General features: G+C 44.0%; 2 protein-coding genes across 3 annotated transcripts in view; both read right to left on the bottom strand.

Annotated features, from left to right (window-relative positions):
- The window catches only part of insc (INSC spindle orientation adaptor protein), an 83,946-nt gene extending 80,729 nt beyond the window's left edge, over positions 1-3,217 (bottom strand). The window contains exons 1-2 of the mRNA XM_084061041.1: positions 3,177-3,217; positions 2,988-3,107 (exon numbers count right to left, since the gene is read on the bottom strand). The gene's annotated coding sequence lies outside the window, so the exon portion shown is untranslated. The remainder of the gene's footprint in view (positions 1-2,987; positions 3,108-3,176) is intronic.
- A 4,921-nt stretch (positions 3,218-8,138) lies between these two features.
- Positions 8,139-16,050, bottom strand: LOC311046811 (calcitonin gene-related peptide 1; the record flags this gene model as incomplete). 2 transcript variants are annotated; one of them, XM_084059380.1, is made up of 5 exons in its annotated part: positions 15,977-16,050; positions 14,537-14,627; positions 12,779-12,916; positions 9,608-9,792; positions 8,139-8,889 (listed from the first exon to the last, which is right to left on the bottom strand). In XM_084059380.1, the coding sequence occupies exons 2-4, from the start codon at positions 14,620-14,622 to the stop codon at positions 9,633-9,635; spliced, it is 384 nt and encodes a 127-aa protein (XP_083915506.1). In that variant the 5' UTR covers positions 14,623-14,627; positions 15,977-16,050. The 2 variants fall into 2 exon arrangements, with proteins under 2 accessions (XP_083915506.1, XP_083915505.1); XM_084059379.1 differs by lacking the exons at positions 8,139-8,889; positions 9,608-9,792 and adding an exon at positions 11,037-11,220.
- Between the last annotated feature and the right edge of the window lie 697 nt (positions 16,051-16,747).

Here is a 16,747-nt window from a genome sequence, read left to right as displayed (position 1 = left end):
AAGTCCACTGGAATCGAACAGGGGCTGTGAAGCCTTTCTACCTGGTCCACGTGTTGTTGGTGCTACTGGCAAAGCCAAACCCGTCCGTCCACGAGGATGCCAGTACCAGGGGGCTCCAGGTGGGCTAAGTGATCACTGAGCTACAATTGACGCTGGAGGAGACTCTCAAATCAGAGGAGTTATGACGTTAAACTGGAGATGTCGTAGAAGCCCACGATGAGCAGCCTAAAATCCAGAATGCTTAAACCTAATACTGCACCAGAACAGGCTAAATTTGTTTTAGTTTGGCTGGCCCAAAACTACAGTATGACGTCATTCAGAGGTTCGGGTGGGCGGGCTCAGAGCAAATGTGTGTGTTCTGTGCATCGGAGATTTTGTGACTACCCAATCTAGCTCGGCTATACTGTGATTGGTCAGACGTTGGTCAGAGATTCCACATTGTTTCCGCATTCAGCGCACGCAGCTGTAGTTTGGAAGAGACACCGAGACAACTTCCAGGAGGTACCACCTCTGGTAACACCAGAGGTGACACCTCTGAAATCTCTCTCTAATGACCATTCATTAACACAACCTATCGCTTGTGACCTCTGTCACAAATTCCCCACAGCGTGTCGTGGTCACGATATCCAGGTATCAATTGAACCATCAGTTCCAGCTGTGCTGTTGGCTGTAGTGTACACCCTGCTTGAGCAAGTCTTCTAGCCACCAACAGCGTGAGCCATGGTGGGCGGGGTCTAGCTTCCATAACAGTGGCAGTATAAAATGCTAATTTCTGTCAGACGTTTTTTCGGGTCGGGAAGCCTTCCCGAACCGAACTGACTTCGGCTTGTGTGTCCGTGTGTGTGTCTGTGTGCAGTGCACTGCCTGGGTGCGGCCGACAGAGTGCGCCAGAGTGCAGCTACAGTCAAAACACACACACACACACACACACACACACACACACACACAGTACACACACACGTACACACACACACACACACACACACACACACACACACACACACACACACACACACACACACACACACATAGTCCGTAAATACACAATATTTTCGAGCTGCGTTCGCTTCCAGCGTTCGCGCGTCTTACTTGTGTACAGCTACCTGGTGTAGTAGGCCTATACAGCTACCTTAAATCCTACCTTTAAGAATGACCTATAGCTTATAGCTGCCAACCTAAAGACGAGGCTAAAGCTAGCAACAGTTTCTGGTTCATAGCCGACAAACTAACAATCCAAATGTCTGAACATTAAAATCCTTAGCTAAAAAATATCAGTAAACAAACCAGGATCTAAAATTGAGACTTAAAACTGGATAAAATGTCTCTTACAGACAAACAGCATGCGCTGCCTTGTTAGTGTACACATACACACAGTAAAGAAGCATGCCCCCCCCCCCCCCCCCCCACACACACACACACACACACACACACACACACACACACACACACACACACACCACACCCACTCGCATAGACAATCCTGCCTGCCCACCACCACATCACACACACACGCAGACCTGTGGTAGAAAGACATGAGACCGGTGTCCTCATCATTACTGTCATCCACACTGTAATCAATGTCCTTTTCCGTGGCAAACAAACCCAGTATCTACCGCACCCACGCATCCCAGATCAGTAGACTATACCAGCTGTAAGACACTATGGTGTTTAGCTCCAATGTGACTCAGGGAAAAAAAACACACACAATGCATCTTTTCTGCAATAAAACACAACAAAGGAACCAGATTCATTTAGTGGTTGCTGGTTACCCCCTGGCATTGGTCTGCAATGGTACATGGAAGATTGAAAGGTATCATTGCCTTTCTGGAAGTATGGCCAAAGTGAAATATGGGGGGTAAAGGTGGTTGTTAATCACTTTTTATGGTCATGTCATTTTATAGATGACCATTTTAAAAATGTTGTTTTTTCTATTTATCCTCTATCTATCTATTCTTATCAATCTATTTTATTATTTATTCTAATTTTTCTACATTTTTTTTAAAAATATAAAATATGTATCACAAATAGCAGATCTACAAGCTATCTACATGTTTTGGGTATTCAGATCAGCTATTTTTGCTATTCATTGTATGGTGAAGTAGGCTATATACTGTAGGGTTTAAGTGGTTAAAAGACTGACTTGCATGTGCAAAAGTTCAGTATGCAAGCCCTGTAATCATAATAAGTGCAAAGGATAAGAATGCTAAAAAAAAATAATGCAATGTTAAGGACATACTGTAAAGAAGACAAAGATCTTTTCGATAAAGTAGAGTGCAAGATCAAATGCAATAGTAAGACTTGTTCCTTTTCCAGAAGTCAAAACTAAAACCACAGGTTAAGTGGCTTTGATCGCGGAGAATCTTAGAATAAACTTAGTAAAAACCATCATATAAACAAAGGTTCCAACAAATCTCAATTCAATTGTTCAGTGCAATCTGTTATATAAAGGCCTTGCAGTTATAGACGGTATTGTTACCCTTTTGATTCAGAAACAGCTACCTACAAATTCCTCTCTTCCAAGTCCACACTGATGACATGAAAGAGCACTTGTCTTCCGATTAGAAAGCCTTTGATACAGGCTTTATCTTTTGCATTCAAAGCCCCCCCCCCCCCCCCACTGAATTGCTTTCCCTTTAAGCATGCCCTTTAAATCCTGGAAGCACCTTGCACATGTGATGACAGCATTGCCTTGAGGAGATTCTATTGTGCTGCATGCACAATAGAATGCACTGCACTGCATGCACTCAAAGCTTTGACCATGCAACCAAAGGGCTGATTGTACACCTGTCCCAGACACTTTGTCTTTGAGGAAAAAACAACAAGGCTGTGTTCTCTTCTCTCCTTTAAGTTGACGCCTGTTGACACATTCATCTGAAACCTTACTACTGTTTGTGATGTTAGTTTGAAGCTAGAAGGTCTTTTTACTGTCAATTCTATTACTTACAATTCCAGTGTGAGTAGGTTTGAGTAGGTTTTTCCGGACTTACCCTGTTCAGTTGGTCAGTTCCTAAAAGGTCAATAGTTCCCAGGGGGGTTCATTGCAGTTGCTTGTGGTTGTTGTCCTCTGTCATGCAAAGACACCTCTCTCTCTCTCTCTCTCTCTCTCTCTCTCTCTCTCTCTCTCTCTCTCTCTCTCTCTCTCTCTCTCTCTCTCTCTCTCTCTCTCTATCTCCCACTTTTATTTCTGTCTGTCTGTCTGTCTGCCACCCCCTTCTCTTCTCCTCTCTCTCTGTCTTTTCAGTCTATCTATCTTTCTCTATCCCCCTCTCTCTCTCTCTCTCTCTCTCTCTCTCTCTCTCTCTCTCTCTCTCTCTCTCTCTCTCTCTCTCTCTCTCTCTCTGTGTCTCACTCTCTCAGACTCTCTGTCCTCAGAGCCCCCATCCGGCTCAGACACCACCGTTGCCTGCCAGAGTACAACTGAGTCTTAATGTGACTGGCCTTTAGGTTTTTCTTTGGGGGGAGAGAGGGAAAAAAAAGAAAACCCCAACCACATCCCACTGTCAGTCAAGTCAAACGGTGAAGCATAGTTTCAGCCGGGCCGCCGTCCAAACAGACATGAAACTATTCTATTTCGGTCTGCCATATGAGCAGTGGCGCTGGATCTTTTTTTTGTTTTTTTCTTCATGCAGAGTGAAGTAGGGGAGTTGGAAGGGGGGGGGGGGGCTCTGTGGTGGAGCATGTAATTGCCAAGTGACCAGTTATGGAGAGATGTAATTGTATACTTCGTCAGAAGGAGAGTGACTCCCAACGAGACGCGAGGTAAAGGACCTTTAAAGAAGTCATAGAAGTAGGAAAAGGAGAAAAAAAAAATACATCGCAGGCCACATAAATAAATGAGAGCTGGGATCCAGATGTGCATGGAACAGAGAGAGAGAGAAAAGGGTGGGAGAGCGGCGGAGGAGAAGAAAGAAGTTTGGGAGGAGGTAGGGATGGAGGGAGGGTCAAAAACAGAGGAGAGGAGAGCCAGACTGAGGAACTGCCGTGGCAGCAGAATGAAATCACATCTCTGACACAGTGAAAAGGGTGTTTACCTTCCAGGAGCGCTCGCAAGAGGGTGGAGAGGGGGGGGGGGGGGGGGGGGGGGGGTACTGAGGTGAAAGGATGTAGACCTTGACCAGCAGGCTTGTGTTGTTCCTGGACGCTAACCACCGGTGCTCCCGGGTGTCTGGTTTCATGTCGGCCACATTGGAAACGATTCCCTACTGGAAAACTCTGTGGAGCTTTAAAAATGGAGGAGGGAAAAAAAAGAGACCAAGTATATATGGGAGGCGGGCTGGTTCCCATTATGAGAAGAGAGTCAGCTGGTTTGCATCGCTCCAGTTAATATTACTGCTATATGCTCGAGTGAATAATTACTGTGCCACTATCTGAAAGGAGGGGGCAGTCTCTCTCTCTGTCTCTCTCTGTCTCTCTCACACACACGCACACGCGCACACACACAAACACAACACACACACACACACACACACACACACACACACACACACACACACACACACACACACACACACACACACACACACACACACACACACTCACACACAAGGGCCTTTTATATTGTAAAAGTCAACAAAATATTAGCTTTCGTGTTAATCTGAGTGTAAACAGCTAATTTCCTTACAGATTTTACTTCATTCCTGGCAAAAAGTGAGCCGGGAAATGCAGCAAAAGTGTCAGAGAAGCATGCTGCTGTGTCTGGATAATCCCACCTCAGACCCCCGTTATTCCAAATATTACAAGGGAAGCAGCTTCCAGGGGCCTCTGGTTTTTGAAACAAGAGTTGGGTTTGCGGTGTACTTTTGTGGGAACTGGAATAAGGGCCGTCTTCACTTTGATATCGGGGTGGGGGGGGGGGTTAGCTCCTTGGCCTTCTTTCATACAAACCATCTAATTTCTAACTGGAAGCGCCCCACGAAAAAGCAGCTGTGTACTATTAGGACTGTTTTTCTCATTGGCATCACGGGATTGTGAGATTGCTGAGAAAGGACGGTTTACTGGTTTACTCCTTGAACTAGCCCTTAATAACCTCCCTTCCCCCATAATTATCAGAATATGGAAAAGTTGTTGTTTTTTTCTTCACTTGATTCTTTTTTCCCCCTTCTCTTTCCTCAGTCACGCAAGAAATGTGTTCAATGTAGATTCCAGCATGTCTCCTACTTCAGTGCTGATTCTATCCCAGACAGACAGAGAGAGGGAGAGAGAGAGAGATGTGAGAGAGAGAGAAAGAGATGCGAGAGAGAGAGAGAGAGACAGACAGACAGACAGACAGACAGACAGACAGACAGGCAGACAGACAGGCAGGCAGGCAGGCAGGCAGGCAGGCAGGCAGGCAGGCAGGCAGACAGACAGACAGACAGACAGACAGACAGACAGACAGACAGACAGACAGACAGACAGACAGACATGGAGAGAAAGCAAGATACTATCTTCCATACACATACAGTATCTCTTTCTGTATGTCTCTCCATCTGTGTGGGATAGAACAGTGAGGGTGAAAGAGAGATGGAGCGAGATGAGAGAGATGGATAGAGAGGAAAAGAAAGGGTGAGAAAGGCAAAGACAGAGAAGAGGGAAAGAAAGAAAGTGCGGGCGGGAAAGAGAGAGAGAGTGGGAAAACTCTTATGGAGAGAGAGAGAGAGTTCTTGGGTTGGATGTGTTCTTTGTTTATACTATGATAACAACTTCACATATTAGTCATGCGATCCCTCAGTGGCAGGAATTGATAAATCACACCCACGCTGCTGCCTTTTCAAAACCAACTGATCATTCGCTGTCAAACTGCTGTTCATTGGTGACATTTATATCCCCATTACTTGATGGTTTTGTATGCCATATTGTGTTATGCTTTACATGCAATTCCCAACGAGGCCGTGTACAAAGAGAATGTCCCATGTTGAACTTGTGACTGTTTCTCTTGCGTGAGCTATATGTGCACATGGGTGTGATGTGCAATCATGGCAAATATCTTGCGCTTCCTCCGCTGCACACTTGGCCATTCATCCATGCGACCAAATAGGATCAACTTGCATCCTGTTTTTCAATTTCCATTCGCTTATTGAATGCGCTCATTACCCCATCACTTTCCCAATCTACTGCATTATTTGTCGAGCTGAATTATTGGCGGAGTGGCTTGGCATCCACCCTTTTACAAGTGCTGCAAATTAATTTATCCGACGCCATACTTAAAATGAATGAAACAGTTTGAAAGGTACAAAAAACGAAAAGAAAAAAGGTTTGTTTCATATTCCTCTGTAGAATGCTTTTGTAAACCCATACAAAATGGTGATATGTTGTTTGATAGTCAACTTCTGCTACAGTACTTTCATGTGTAGTCTTGTTGAAAATGCATATTATATGCTTATTCGCATGTTATGCATTATTCTCATGGACTAGTGAAGTAAGGCTCAGTTCACTTTGGAGTTTGCTCAGTAAAAAGTACAAATTAGTTTATTCATTAGTTTGAAGCATTTATGATATGGGCATGCATGGTGTCGGTGGGCTACAGACCCACAGGGGGAACTTACTAAGTGGATCTGCTACAATATGACTTACAGTACAACACAAGTATGACTGTCACAAAGACATATAACTTGTTACCATACGGTAAATTAAATGTGCATCATTCAAAAACTGCATGTCACTATTATTAGGCATTGAAGAGGATGCCAATTCAATGTAAACCAAGGTATTCGTCAGGTCTTTCTTTGGATTTTTGCTGGGGGAATATGTGGATTTATACAATGTGGGCTTTTTATGCACATATTAATTGTTTAACAATTGAATGTAAATTGTGCAGTTGATATGACTGGTTTGCTATATGATTGTGTCCCATTATATAGAATGGCAAACCAGTGTTTCACAATACAGGAACAAAATATCAATCTAAGTAAGAGTGACTGCTATTCATTTCTTTGTTTCGTTGATTTTGTTGTAAATGTGCAAGGCTTCCAGTGGATCCCCAAGAACTATAATGCAGCCTTTTCAAACAAGATGAACTATTATATTTTCTCTCTCTCTCAGAGAACTGAAACAGTTTTTTTAGAATCCAAGATAGGATATCGAGGGACTTAATAGAATCGGTGAACAAAATTTTCAGTCAGAGAGTGTTAGGATTTGTAGTCACTGAGTCAAATCTGCGGAACCTCAAATTGAGACCAAGCTGAACACAGCTTCAACTTTTACAGGCAATTAGATTGCCACCTATTGGAGCAATGCAGTAAAAACAAGAGAACCCCAAAAGTGTTGTTGAATTTTGAAGAGCATATACGGTATGACTGACATAGCAAGGGAGAGCAGGAAATTCTGCATGGTCAGTGCATAAATTCTGTAAGTGGTTAGTATGCCCCAGTACCAATGAGACAATCCACATTATAAAGTGAATGAACAATGATTCTATCTTATAAATGTTTGTGTAAGTGGACTCTAATTGAAATAAATAAATTATTTGGAGGTACGGAAGAACATATAGTCCAGATTCAGGTTTGGCTGCCTTTGTTGAGCAATTCCTCATGCTGCTCTTGTTGGTCTCAAATGTCTTATAACAATGTCAGGTTTTTAACCAATGTCAGATTTTAGCATCCCAATTCTGCTGGGAACATTCGCCGATCTACAAGCTCACAAAGGGTTGCACACTTGTAGGTCGGCTATTTTCGGTGAAGAGAGTTGGTGTGTAGAGGGAAAAAAGAGCTGACCGAGTTCAGAACAGACCCCGGTCAACAAAGTATTAGTTTACTAAGTATAGGGGATTTAAAGTTGTTCAATATATTCATGCCACCACGGTATGGATGCATCTCACTGGTGAATGCATGGTGCATGTGAAATCATGTTTGTTGAACAAATCTCCCTCCAGTGTTCTCTGAGTCATAACGCCACTGCATGAATACTGTATGTATCCAACCGTGTGAATGTTGTCGCAGAGCATGTTCCCAATGTGTGTCGAATGATCACAGCATGAAATCAATCAAGTTCCAGTGAGGCTGTACTCACGCCATTGGCTATAAAGAATTTTACTAAACACCCAACATCAACCACAAAGTTCATTCAACCACTGAAATGCCTTTAGAAAAAAACTCTTTGAAGAATAACACAAGTACCCCAAACCCGAATGTATCTAAAATACATTTTAATCTTGCTGAAATTCTTTGTATATATATATTTTTTTCTCCACAATGTTTTTTTTTTTTTTACAATAGTAGTGGCAATAGTAGTAGTAGTTCATTCTGGCCCTCCATCCTCACTCGTGGTCTTCGTTTCACTATCCGTCGCGGAACAAAACTGTACAATCATGTCATGTAAAGTGGTTCTACATCAAGGCACAAGACAACAGCCGTTGTGGGGAAGCCTTGGGTAGGCTCATCTTTAATGGCGTCCCTCTGGCGCACAGCAACAACAGGGTATTTGGGGGGGGGGGGGGGGACCACTTAAAGGTGGGGACATTTGGAAAGGGGGTGCGGGTCCAAAGGGGAATTATGTGTCATGTAGTATTCATGAATCTATCTAGTGGAGGTTGCATTGTAGGCCTACAAATGTGTTCTAAAGAGAAACATAAATTAATAAATAAATAAATAAGCACTGCTGTTTTCAATTATGTTTTATATGTATAAAAATGCAGGAATCGTAGGAATTGTTTTGTTGGAGGGTTCATTTTCTTCACGTACGTACATAACCAAAGTGCTTTTTTTTATTCTCTTTTTTTATCTTATCTTGTTTGATAAAAGCAAAACAGTTCATAACAGAATGGGAATGGAAGGAAGAGTCCTGTGAAGTCTGGAGAACAGGTGGTGTTTTGTTGTTTGTGGATAAAGGGCCAGTTCACTGTTTCGTTTCTGTTGGGTTTTTGTTACTTTTTTCCTCCAGATATGTTCTGATGTCATCATGTCGTGTTTCACTCTGTCTCAAAAGAAGAAGGGAAAAAAAGAAATTAATAAGTGAGCAAAACGCGTTTGTGTGACACACACACACACACACACACACACACACACACACACACACACACACACACACACACACACACACACACACACACACACTCAGAACTATAATCGTTTCATGCTCATGGATAGAAATTACAAGACGATGCAAAGACACAATAAAGCCATAATAATAATAATATCAAAATACGTACATTATACATATCATTTATATAATAGATAATGTCAAGCTGACAGTGTGGCAGGTGGTCAGACAGAGCATAATATTCTCAAGAGATTTTGACACATCATTGATGATAATGGTGATCTTCACAGAGTAGTGAGCCAAACATCTGCTGATCTCTATTACGTTGCATTAAAACCGGTACTATGCTGCTAGTTGAATTTAAAGCAAGATGGTTGTTGGGACTGGGTGGATGAAAGGGTGATTATACAGTGAAACCCTCAGGGTTAATTAACTCAACCCCTTATGGGTCCGTTGTGTGGTTCCATTTGTATGCATTTTACATAGAAAAGGGTTTGATGACATAATGGGGCAGTAGTAGCAGCCATTGTATTCATACAGAGTAAAATCCTCAGTGTTAATTTAATGTATTATAATTGTATACTCTCAGAGTTAAATGAGGATTTGACTAATAGCACTAGAAGAAGGCCAGGTTGAAGAGAGTATTATTCACCATGTCCTGAAGGTGGTTGGAATTCTCACATCTGGGCATTTCTCCTCCGCCTGCCGAAGGCCTTGGAGCCTACGTTGGTGGGGACGAAGTTGCTGTTGCCCATTCCCCCCGACCGACTCAGGAAGTCCGCCAGGCGGTGGGTCACACACGTGGCCGTGTTGCAGGCTCGCTTTTGTGCTGTAACACTGCTTCATGAAAAGGAGATGTGACGGTTAATGTCCAGCTGTAGCCACGCACATGCACACAGTCACTTATATACTCACACACACACAATGTCTATGAAAACACACAGCTATACTACTGCAATTCAGTATGAACGTTATGAACGTTAACAAACACAGTCAAACTGTGTGCCACAAGCAAGGAGGAACACACACACAAGCACACATGCACCTGCACCTGCACCTACACACACACACACACACACACACACACACACACACACACACACACACACACACACACACACACACACACGCGTGCGCGCGCGCACACCCCCGCAAGCACACACACACAGACACACACACACACACACACACACACACACACACACACACACACACACACACACACACACACACACACACACACGCACACACACTCATGCACACGCACGCACGCACGCACACTCATTCTCATGTATGATACTGTTCATTCTGGTAAATATATTTACCTTGCAACAGTCATGTACAGAGAAATGTATAAAAGATATGTACAGAATAATAGCACGTCAAACATTCAAAATTCATATTTACTTATTTTGTTTTCTATCTTACCTTGGGACTCGATGAGACCTTTGTAGATATTCCAAGGCATTATCAGAAGCTCAACAAACTAATGTATATCCATTTTTGACAGGTGTATAAAGACTCACCACTGGTTTAAAAGTAATTTAAAGTACTCCTAAGAATGAATATAGGCTACGGCTGGTAGAAAAATATGTTTATTGAATTGAACAAGAAACATGGTGTCTGAATGAATGGGTCATTTTGCTGGTTTTTAGATGATCTAGTCTCAAGTCTTATTCTTTTCAGGACCTCAGGATGGCTTCAAAATGATCTGTTTATACACGCACACAGAGGGACTAACAGAATCAACATATTTTTAGACCGGTTCTCTGGTATAAATTACAATTAGGAGAACGTAATCCGATTGAAATGATGGAGGAAATCTTCTCCGCCCAAAACAATAATGGGAAGGGGGAATGATTTGTAGTGGTTAAAGGTTTGTTTTTTTCCGATGTCAGTCAAGCAGGCAAAAATCCACATGCACTGGAGGGGACATGTCAATAAGAGGAGGAAGAAACGATGGAGGAGAGGAGAGGAGAGGAGAGGAGAGAAGAGGAGAGGAGAGGAGAGGAGAGGAGAGGAGAGGAGAGGAGAGGAGAGGAGAGGAGAGGAGGGGAGGACGGATGGGGTTGAGTGCAGGGTTAGATGCTGTCAAACTCCTCCCCGTAGCTTGCATAGCTGTCGCTCTCGGGCGCACTGCGCTTCCTGCCGGGCGTGCCCGATCCCACGTTCGTGCGCGGGTACGTCTGCAACTTGTGCAGCTCCTGAGACAGTTTGCCCAGCACACAGGTGCTGAGGTTGGAGCAGCGTTTGGCTCTGTCCATGCTGTCAGAGGGAAGGGGGGGGGGGGGGGGACAAACAAACATGCAAGAGAAACAGGCTCATAGATAAGGGAAAACATGCAGGTCTGACTGTTGACACGCTCCCCTCTTTCATGCATATAGTGCACAGTGGCAGCATTCGCAGTGGTTCTCAACCTAGTGGTACGGGGACCACCGGTGGTCCTTGAGGGGGTTCCAGGTGGTCCCCAGCTAAATGATGGAAGAGTTGGTGACCAAATGGACCCTTATAGATCTTGAACTCTTGAGAGCGTAAAATGAAACCAAATGGACCCTTATGGGTCCATTCAATTGGTTTCATTTTACGCTCTCGAGAGTTCAATTATTGTTGAACATCTGCATTACTTAATTTACAAGAAGTCTACATAATTACAGAATGTAGAAGAATTGTTATTTTGATCAAGGTTTGCCTGTTATCTCTCCTATCTATGGTACCACATCAATACCGCACGAAATTGTGGTGAAAATCTTATCCAACGATAACAAAATATTCTAAGTTTTGAGTCTGAGAGGCTAAATCTCATCAAATGGTGGTCCGTGGCTCAAATGCCGAATAAATAATTATTCCCATTATTTGAAAAAGGTTGAAAACCACTGATCTACAGGCAAGATCACATTCGGGCATCCTCTCACATACACAAGTTAGTACAGCAGCATCTCACATGCATTTCCCCTCAATACACAAAGAAAAATGACATCAGAAATGCATGTCCTTTTTCATGCATCCACAGGTTATTGAACAAACATTGCTCCCCGATATCATGCTTCAGTTCCCTATATCATGCTTCAAATGACCCCCCACCCCCAAAATAGCCCATGACCACCCTTTCCCTCTCGTCACCTCCGCATCATATCCGTTCACACCCACAGGGACCGAGAGGGGAAAACCCCTCGTTTCCCACCCACGCTGTCATGCAACTGTGTCTAATTGACATCATGCACGCTTATCCGTTTGGTTATGCATAAGGCTAATGTACCCCCCAGCAGGCAGGCTCAAAATAGCAGTCCATTCAGATCAAGTCATAGTCAAACTCACCCATGCAGGAGAGCGGGACCATGACAGAGAATGAGGAGTTCATTTGGTTATTAATATCTCCTCTCGGGATATCTGTGTTCTGTCTGTGTTCTATCGCTTCTGTTAATTTGCCATACCTCTGTCTGTTAGTGGATGCATCCTCAGGTGGCGTAGAATTTTTAATATTTAGTGAAAACTGTTTGAAGGAGCCCTGAATTAAAACGTATCAAGTCTACTATAAAGCACGCAGCATTTCTGTTCATTAACTAAACCCAGTTTATTTCGTTTTAGGTTAGGTTTAATTTCGTTTTATTGTATTATTTTTTACTATTCCATTATCACTGGTAATCACTGGAGGCCAAAGGATCCCCAAACCTTCTCTTTAAAGAGTGACTTTTTAAATGAATTACCATTCCAAACTACCCGTCAAGTCCTTTGCTGGTGTTGCTGTACAAGGAGGCAACCTTGGACTGGTTAAAATACAACGATGTTAATCAAATTGAAAACTTGAGTTTAAACATGTCTGTACCTGTTTCCCTCGTTGGCCTGCTGCTGCTCAAGCTCTTCTGCCGTCATCTGAACAAACTCCTTGACGATGGCGTTGAGTAACCGCCGTGCCTCATAGTCCGTGAGCGTGACTCGGTCTGTCATGGACTCCATACCCGGTCTAGGGGGGGGTGGCGGGGGAGGAAGATGGGGGTTAGGTTGAGAATATGGAGGACGTGGCGATGGTACCACAGGGTGGGATAGATAGGTGGTGGTGGGGGTACAGAATTGGGTGGAGGGAGGTTTTGTTTGGTGGTGTAGAATGGGGTGAAGAGGATAGAGAGTATGTTAGGGTGAAACGTGTGTGTGTGGGGGGGGGGGGGGATTGGACATAATGTCATCATGATGGCAGTGGTGGGGGGGATTAGGGAGTATGAGAGCGAGAGAGAGAGAGAGAGAGAGAGAGGTTGAATCATTGAGATCAGCATAAACCCTTCGCTAGAATGATCACCTCCAGTTAAAGGGTATAGGGCGGTTGGAGGGGATGGGGCAGTGGGAGTAAAGGAGGGGTGCGGTGGGCTGTCACGTCACATAGTCGAAAGGGGGCAATGACGTCTGAAGGCGGAGGGCCCCTAGCCAGGGCACGAAAAACAATCTGCAGAAAGTGCCCCATCTAAAAGGGGTGGTGATATGGATGATAGAGGTGGGGAGCCAGTGTGTGACCGGCGTCAGATTTATGACAAAATCAATAATTTCATGGGAGGAGTGGCTTGTATAGGGTTTTTATAGAAATGTATAGATTACATTTATCCCACTCTAAAATTAAATTAAATTAAACTTTATTTTTTCTTCCTCTCCCTGGTAAATGTCATCGTGCTCGCCATTCAACCCTTAGCGGGAGAGCACTTTTACCGTATTGGATTAAAAGAGATTAACAATTAAACATGTACATTTTATGGATTTGTTAGTAGCGGTGTGACCAAATGGAAGCCTGTGGGGATCTGTTAAGCAGCACACAAAAAAGGCAGGAATTGGATGTTAACCACTTTATCCCCAGGGGTCTATCCCCCTCCTTTCTCCCTCTACACCAAATCTCTTGAAAATATCTCATCTGCTATTCTCGTCCAACGTTCACCTATTATGAGTTATGACATGCACAGAATAGGGATGTGATTAAACCTACAAAGTTGAGGGCAGCCTGTGATGACATATGACGTCAGAACTGTAGCTACATTATGTTAATAATTGACCTGAACAAAGTTATTCACACTTAACACATGTTCCAAAGTATCTACAGTAAGATACGTGTGACTAGAATGATTTGCAAGTGTGTGTACGTTACTTTACTCGGCTAAAGCATTCATATGGTGAATACATGCTTACGTGGGACATCTCCTTATCCTTATTATCCTTGTGTATACCTCCATTATTAAAACATGTACTTGTTTATTATAAGTTTCCATAGCTCTGACATTTAAGCCATTTGTATCATAATTTTACAACAATACAAAATGTAAATGAAAGTGTCTCGTTAATTCTGCTATGTATGAATGAAAGCATGTCCATTTGTGCCTAAACTTCCTCCACAGGTGTCACTGAAAATATTCTTTGTTGTTTTAAAACACAGATTTACATGATTCAGATTACATTCTAGGAGGACAAAAGTTCTAGAAACACAGGAATAGCTGCTGGTTCTACTGTAAGGCATAGTTTGTATACAACTTTGGACACCTCAAAATGTAAAAGGATCCCAGCCGTAAATGCCTAAAAATATATATATAAAAGATGTATTCCTTCTCACCTGGCAGGGGCAGCTTGTGAGCAGTACATCTGGCAAATGACCAGGGCATAGGCAACGAGAAAAGCAGAGATCTTCAACATAACCATGGTCCCTATACGGCAAACAGAGAGACACTCCGGTCAGCTACAAAGCACCAACCTCTCCAGCCATTCACTTTCACATACAGCCAAGAAAGAAAACTCTTAACAAACAAGAACACCCTCACCACCTGGTATCGTGCGTTCAATGATGAAAGCAACAACAGTCACATTCAAGTGGATATTACTTGAAAAGCCTTGCTGTCACTTTCTCAGAAGCTCCCAGCTCTAGTCTACACTTCCGCTCAGCACTCACCTCAGCTTGCCCACTACTTTTCTCTGATCTCCTGCAGAACATCCATGCTTTTAACTCGCTGTTTCACTGACTCAAGAAGCACAATACCAGCCCCCCTCTCTCACAATAATCATCTTTTGCTCGCATGTTGTTCCCTCCGGCAGGTCCAAACTGAGGGGACAGGACGGGTAGTTCTTTCGTGACATGCTGTGTCGTGTGACAGGATCCTGAAGGCTGACAGGGCTGGGAGGAGGGAGGGTGTGGAGGAGCTGGGGGTCCTAGACTGTGGTTGGGTGCATGTATGAAGTAATGGTGAGGAGAGGGAGAGAGAGGGAGAGAGAGAGAGGGAGAGAGAGAGAGAGAGAGAGAGAGAGAGAGAGAGAGAGAGAGAGAGAGCGTGCGTGCGTGCCAACTCCCTTGGGAAGGGGTGCATTAGTGTAATGAGCTGCCACCACTCACTCCTTCGCTCTGTCTCTCTCTCCCTCTCTCTCCCTGTCGTTCTCTGCTTCATTCTCTCTCTCTCCCCCTCTCTCGGTCTTCCTCTGCTTCATTCTCTCTCTCTCTCTCACACACACACACACACACACACACACACACACACACACAAACACATGCGCGCGCGCACACACACACACACACACACACACACACACACACACACACACACACACACACACACACACACACACACACACACACACACACACACACACACACACACACACACACACACACACACACACACACACACACACACAAGAAAGCTTCTCGCCCCTTCTGTGCTCTCCTACTGTTTTGCTCACCATCTCACTGTCACCATGCATCTCTTCCTTTTTCCTTTCTTCTCAGTTTTACTCTCCGCCTCTCTCTCTCTCTAGGTGCCACACACTTCCTCTCCTTGGCCCCCCAAGAAACAGAGTTGCCCCACACACACAAAAGGAGGGGAGGCAGTGGCCCCTGCAGCCAGCCAGCCACTCTCTAATCCCATTAAGGACACTATCACTTCCCACATCACAGTCAGTCACTGCCTGCATCCTACTGACCACACACACACACAAAGGACATACAATATTTACTTGCCACTAAGTACATTGCTCATCATTTAGTGCCATAAAAGTCTCTGCTTACCTTCAAAGATAATCAAAAAAATAAATATATCTCTCTCTGTGGCTCTCGACCAGCCGGTGTTGACTTCTCTCAACTTGAAGAACTACTCTTGATTCTGTTGCATGCAGCGCCAACGCATCACCCTATATATCCTACCACTTGGATTTGTGCACTGACCGTGTAGGTGTTTAATTATCCGCCGTCGGCCAATGGCGCGGCTCCGCCGCCACGGCGGGCCAATGGGACGCCGGCCCCCTCGCTCCTGGCACGCAAACAGGGGATGTGGCTCTCCAATGACGTCATTCCCCAGTCACTAAGTGCCCCCATTCACAAAATCCACCTGTCATTTTGGACCATTTGCTATCCCAAATTTGCATTGAGGTCATTAATTAAATAGGAGAGGAGAGGGGACTGAGCGAGGCCGTCTCAGAAAAAAGACCCATCACCGGTGATAAATATTTGAGGAGGCTTCCAAAATATGTTACATGGCATGCAATTTTTCAAATGCCCAAATCAATAAGCAAACCACCCCCGCCAAGCACCTCCAGCAAAGGACTGGCAGGCGGGGCCATCTACTGGGAAATGAGATCTACTACACAGTATCACGAGTCTGTTCATTCATAACAACGGGCTTTAACTGGTTCTGAGGAGGATTGCACAGTCAGCCACACAGCACTATGGTCTGACTGTCTTTTAAAACTTAGAGCACACACAATAGAATTGGACAGTAACGTTATAATCAGATGATTCTCTCTGGAAACTTCTCTTATGAAGGACTGGTTCAATAACATT

The sequence above is a fragment of the Gymnoscopelus microlampas genome, assembly GCF_963454915.1.
Source record: "Gymnoscopelus microlampas genome assembly, chromosome: 6".
Taxonomy (NCBI): domain Eukaryota; kingdom Metazoa; phylum Chordata; class Actinopteri; order Myctophiformes; family Myctophidae; genus Gymnoscopelus; species Gymnoscopelus microlampas.
Note: the sequence above shows the minus strand (reverse complement) of the source record. Positions and strands in the feature narration are given on the sequence as shown.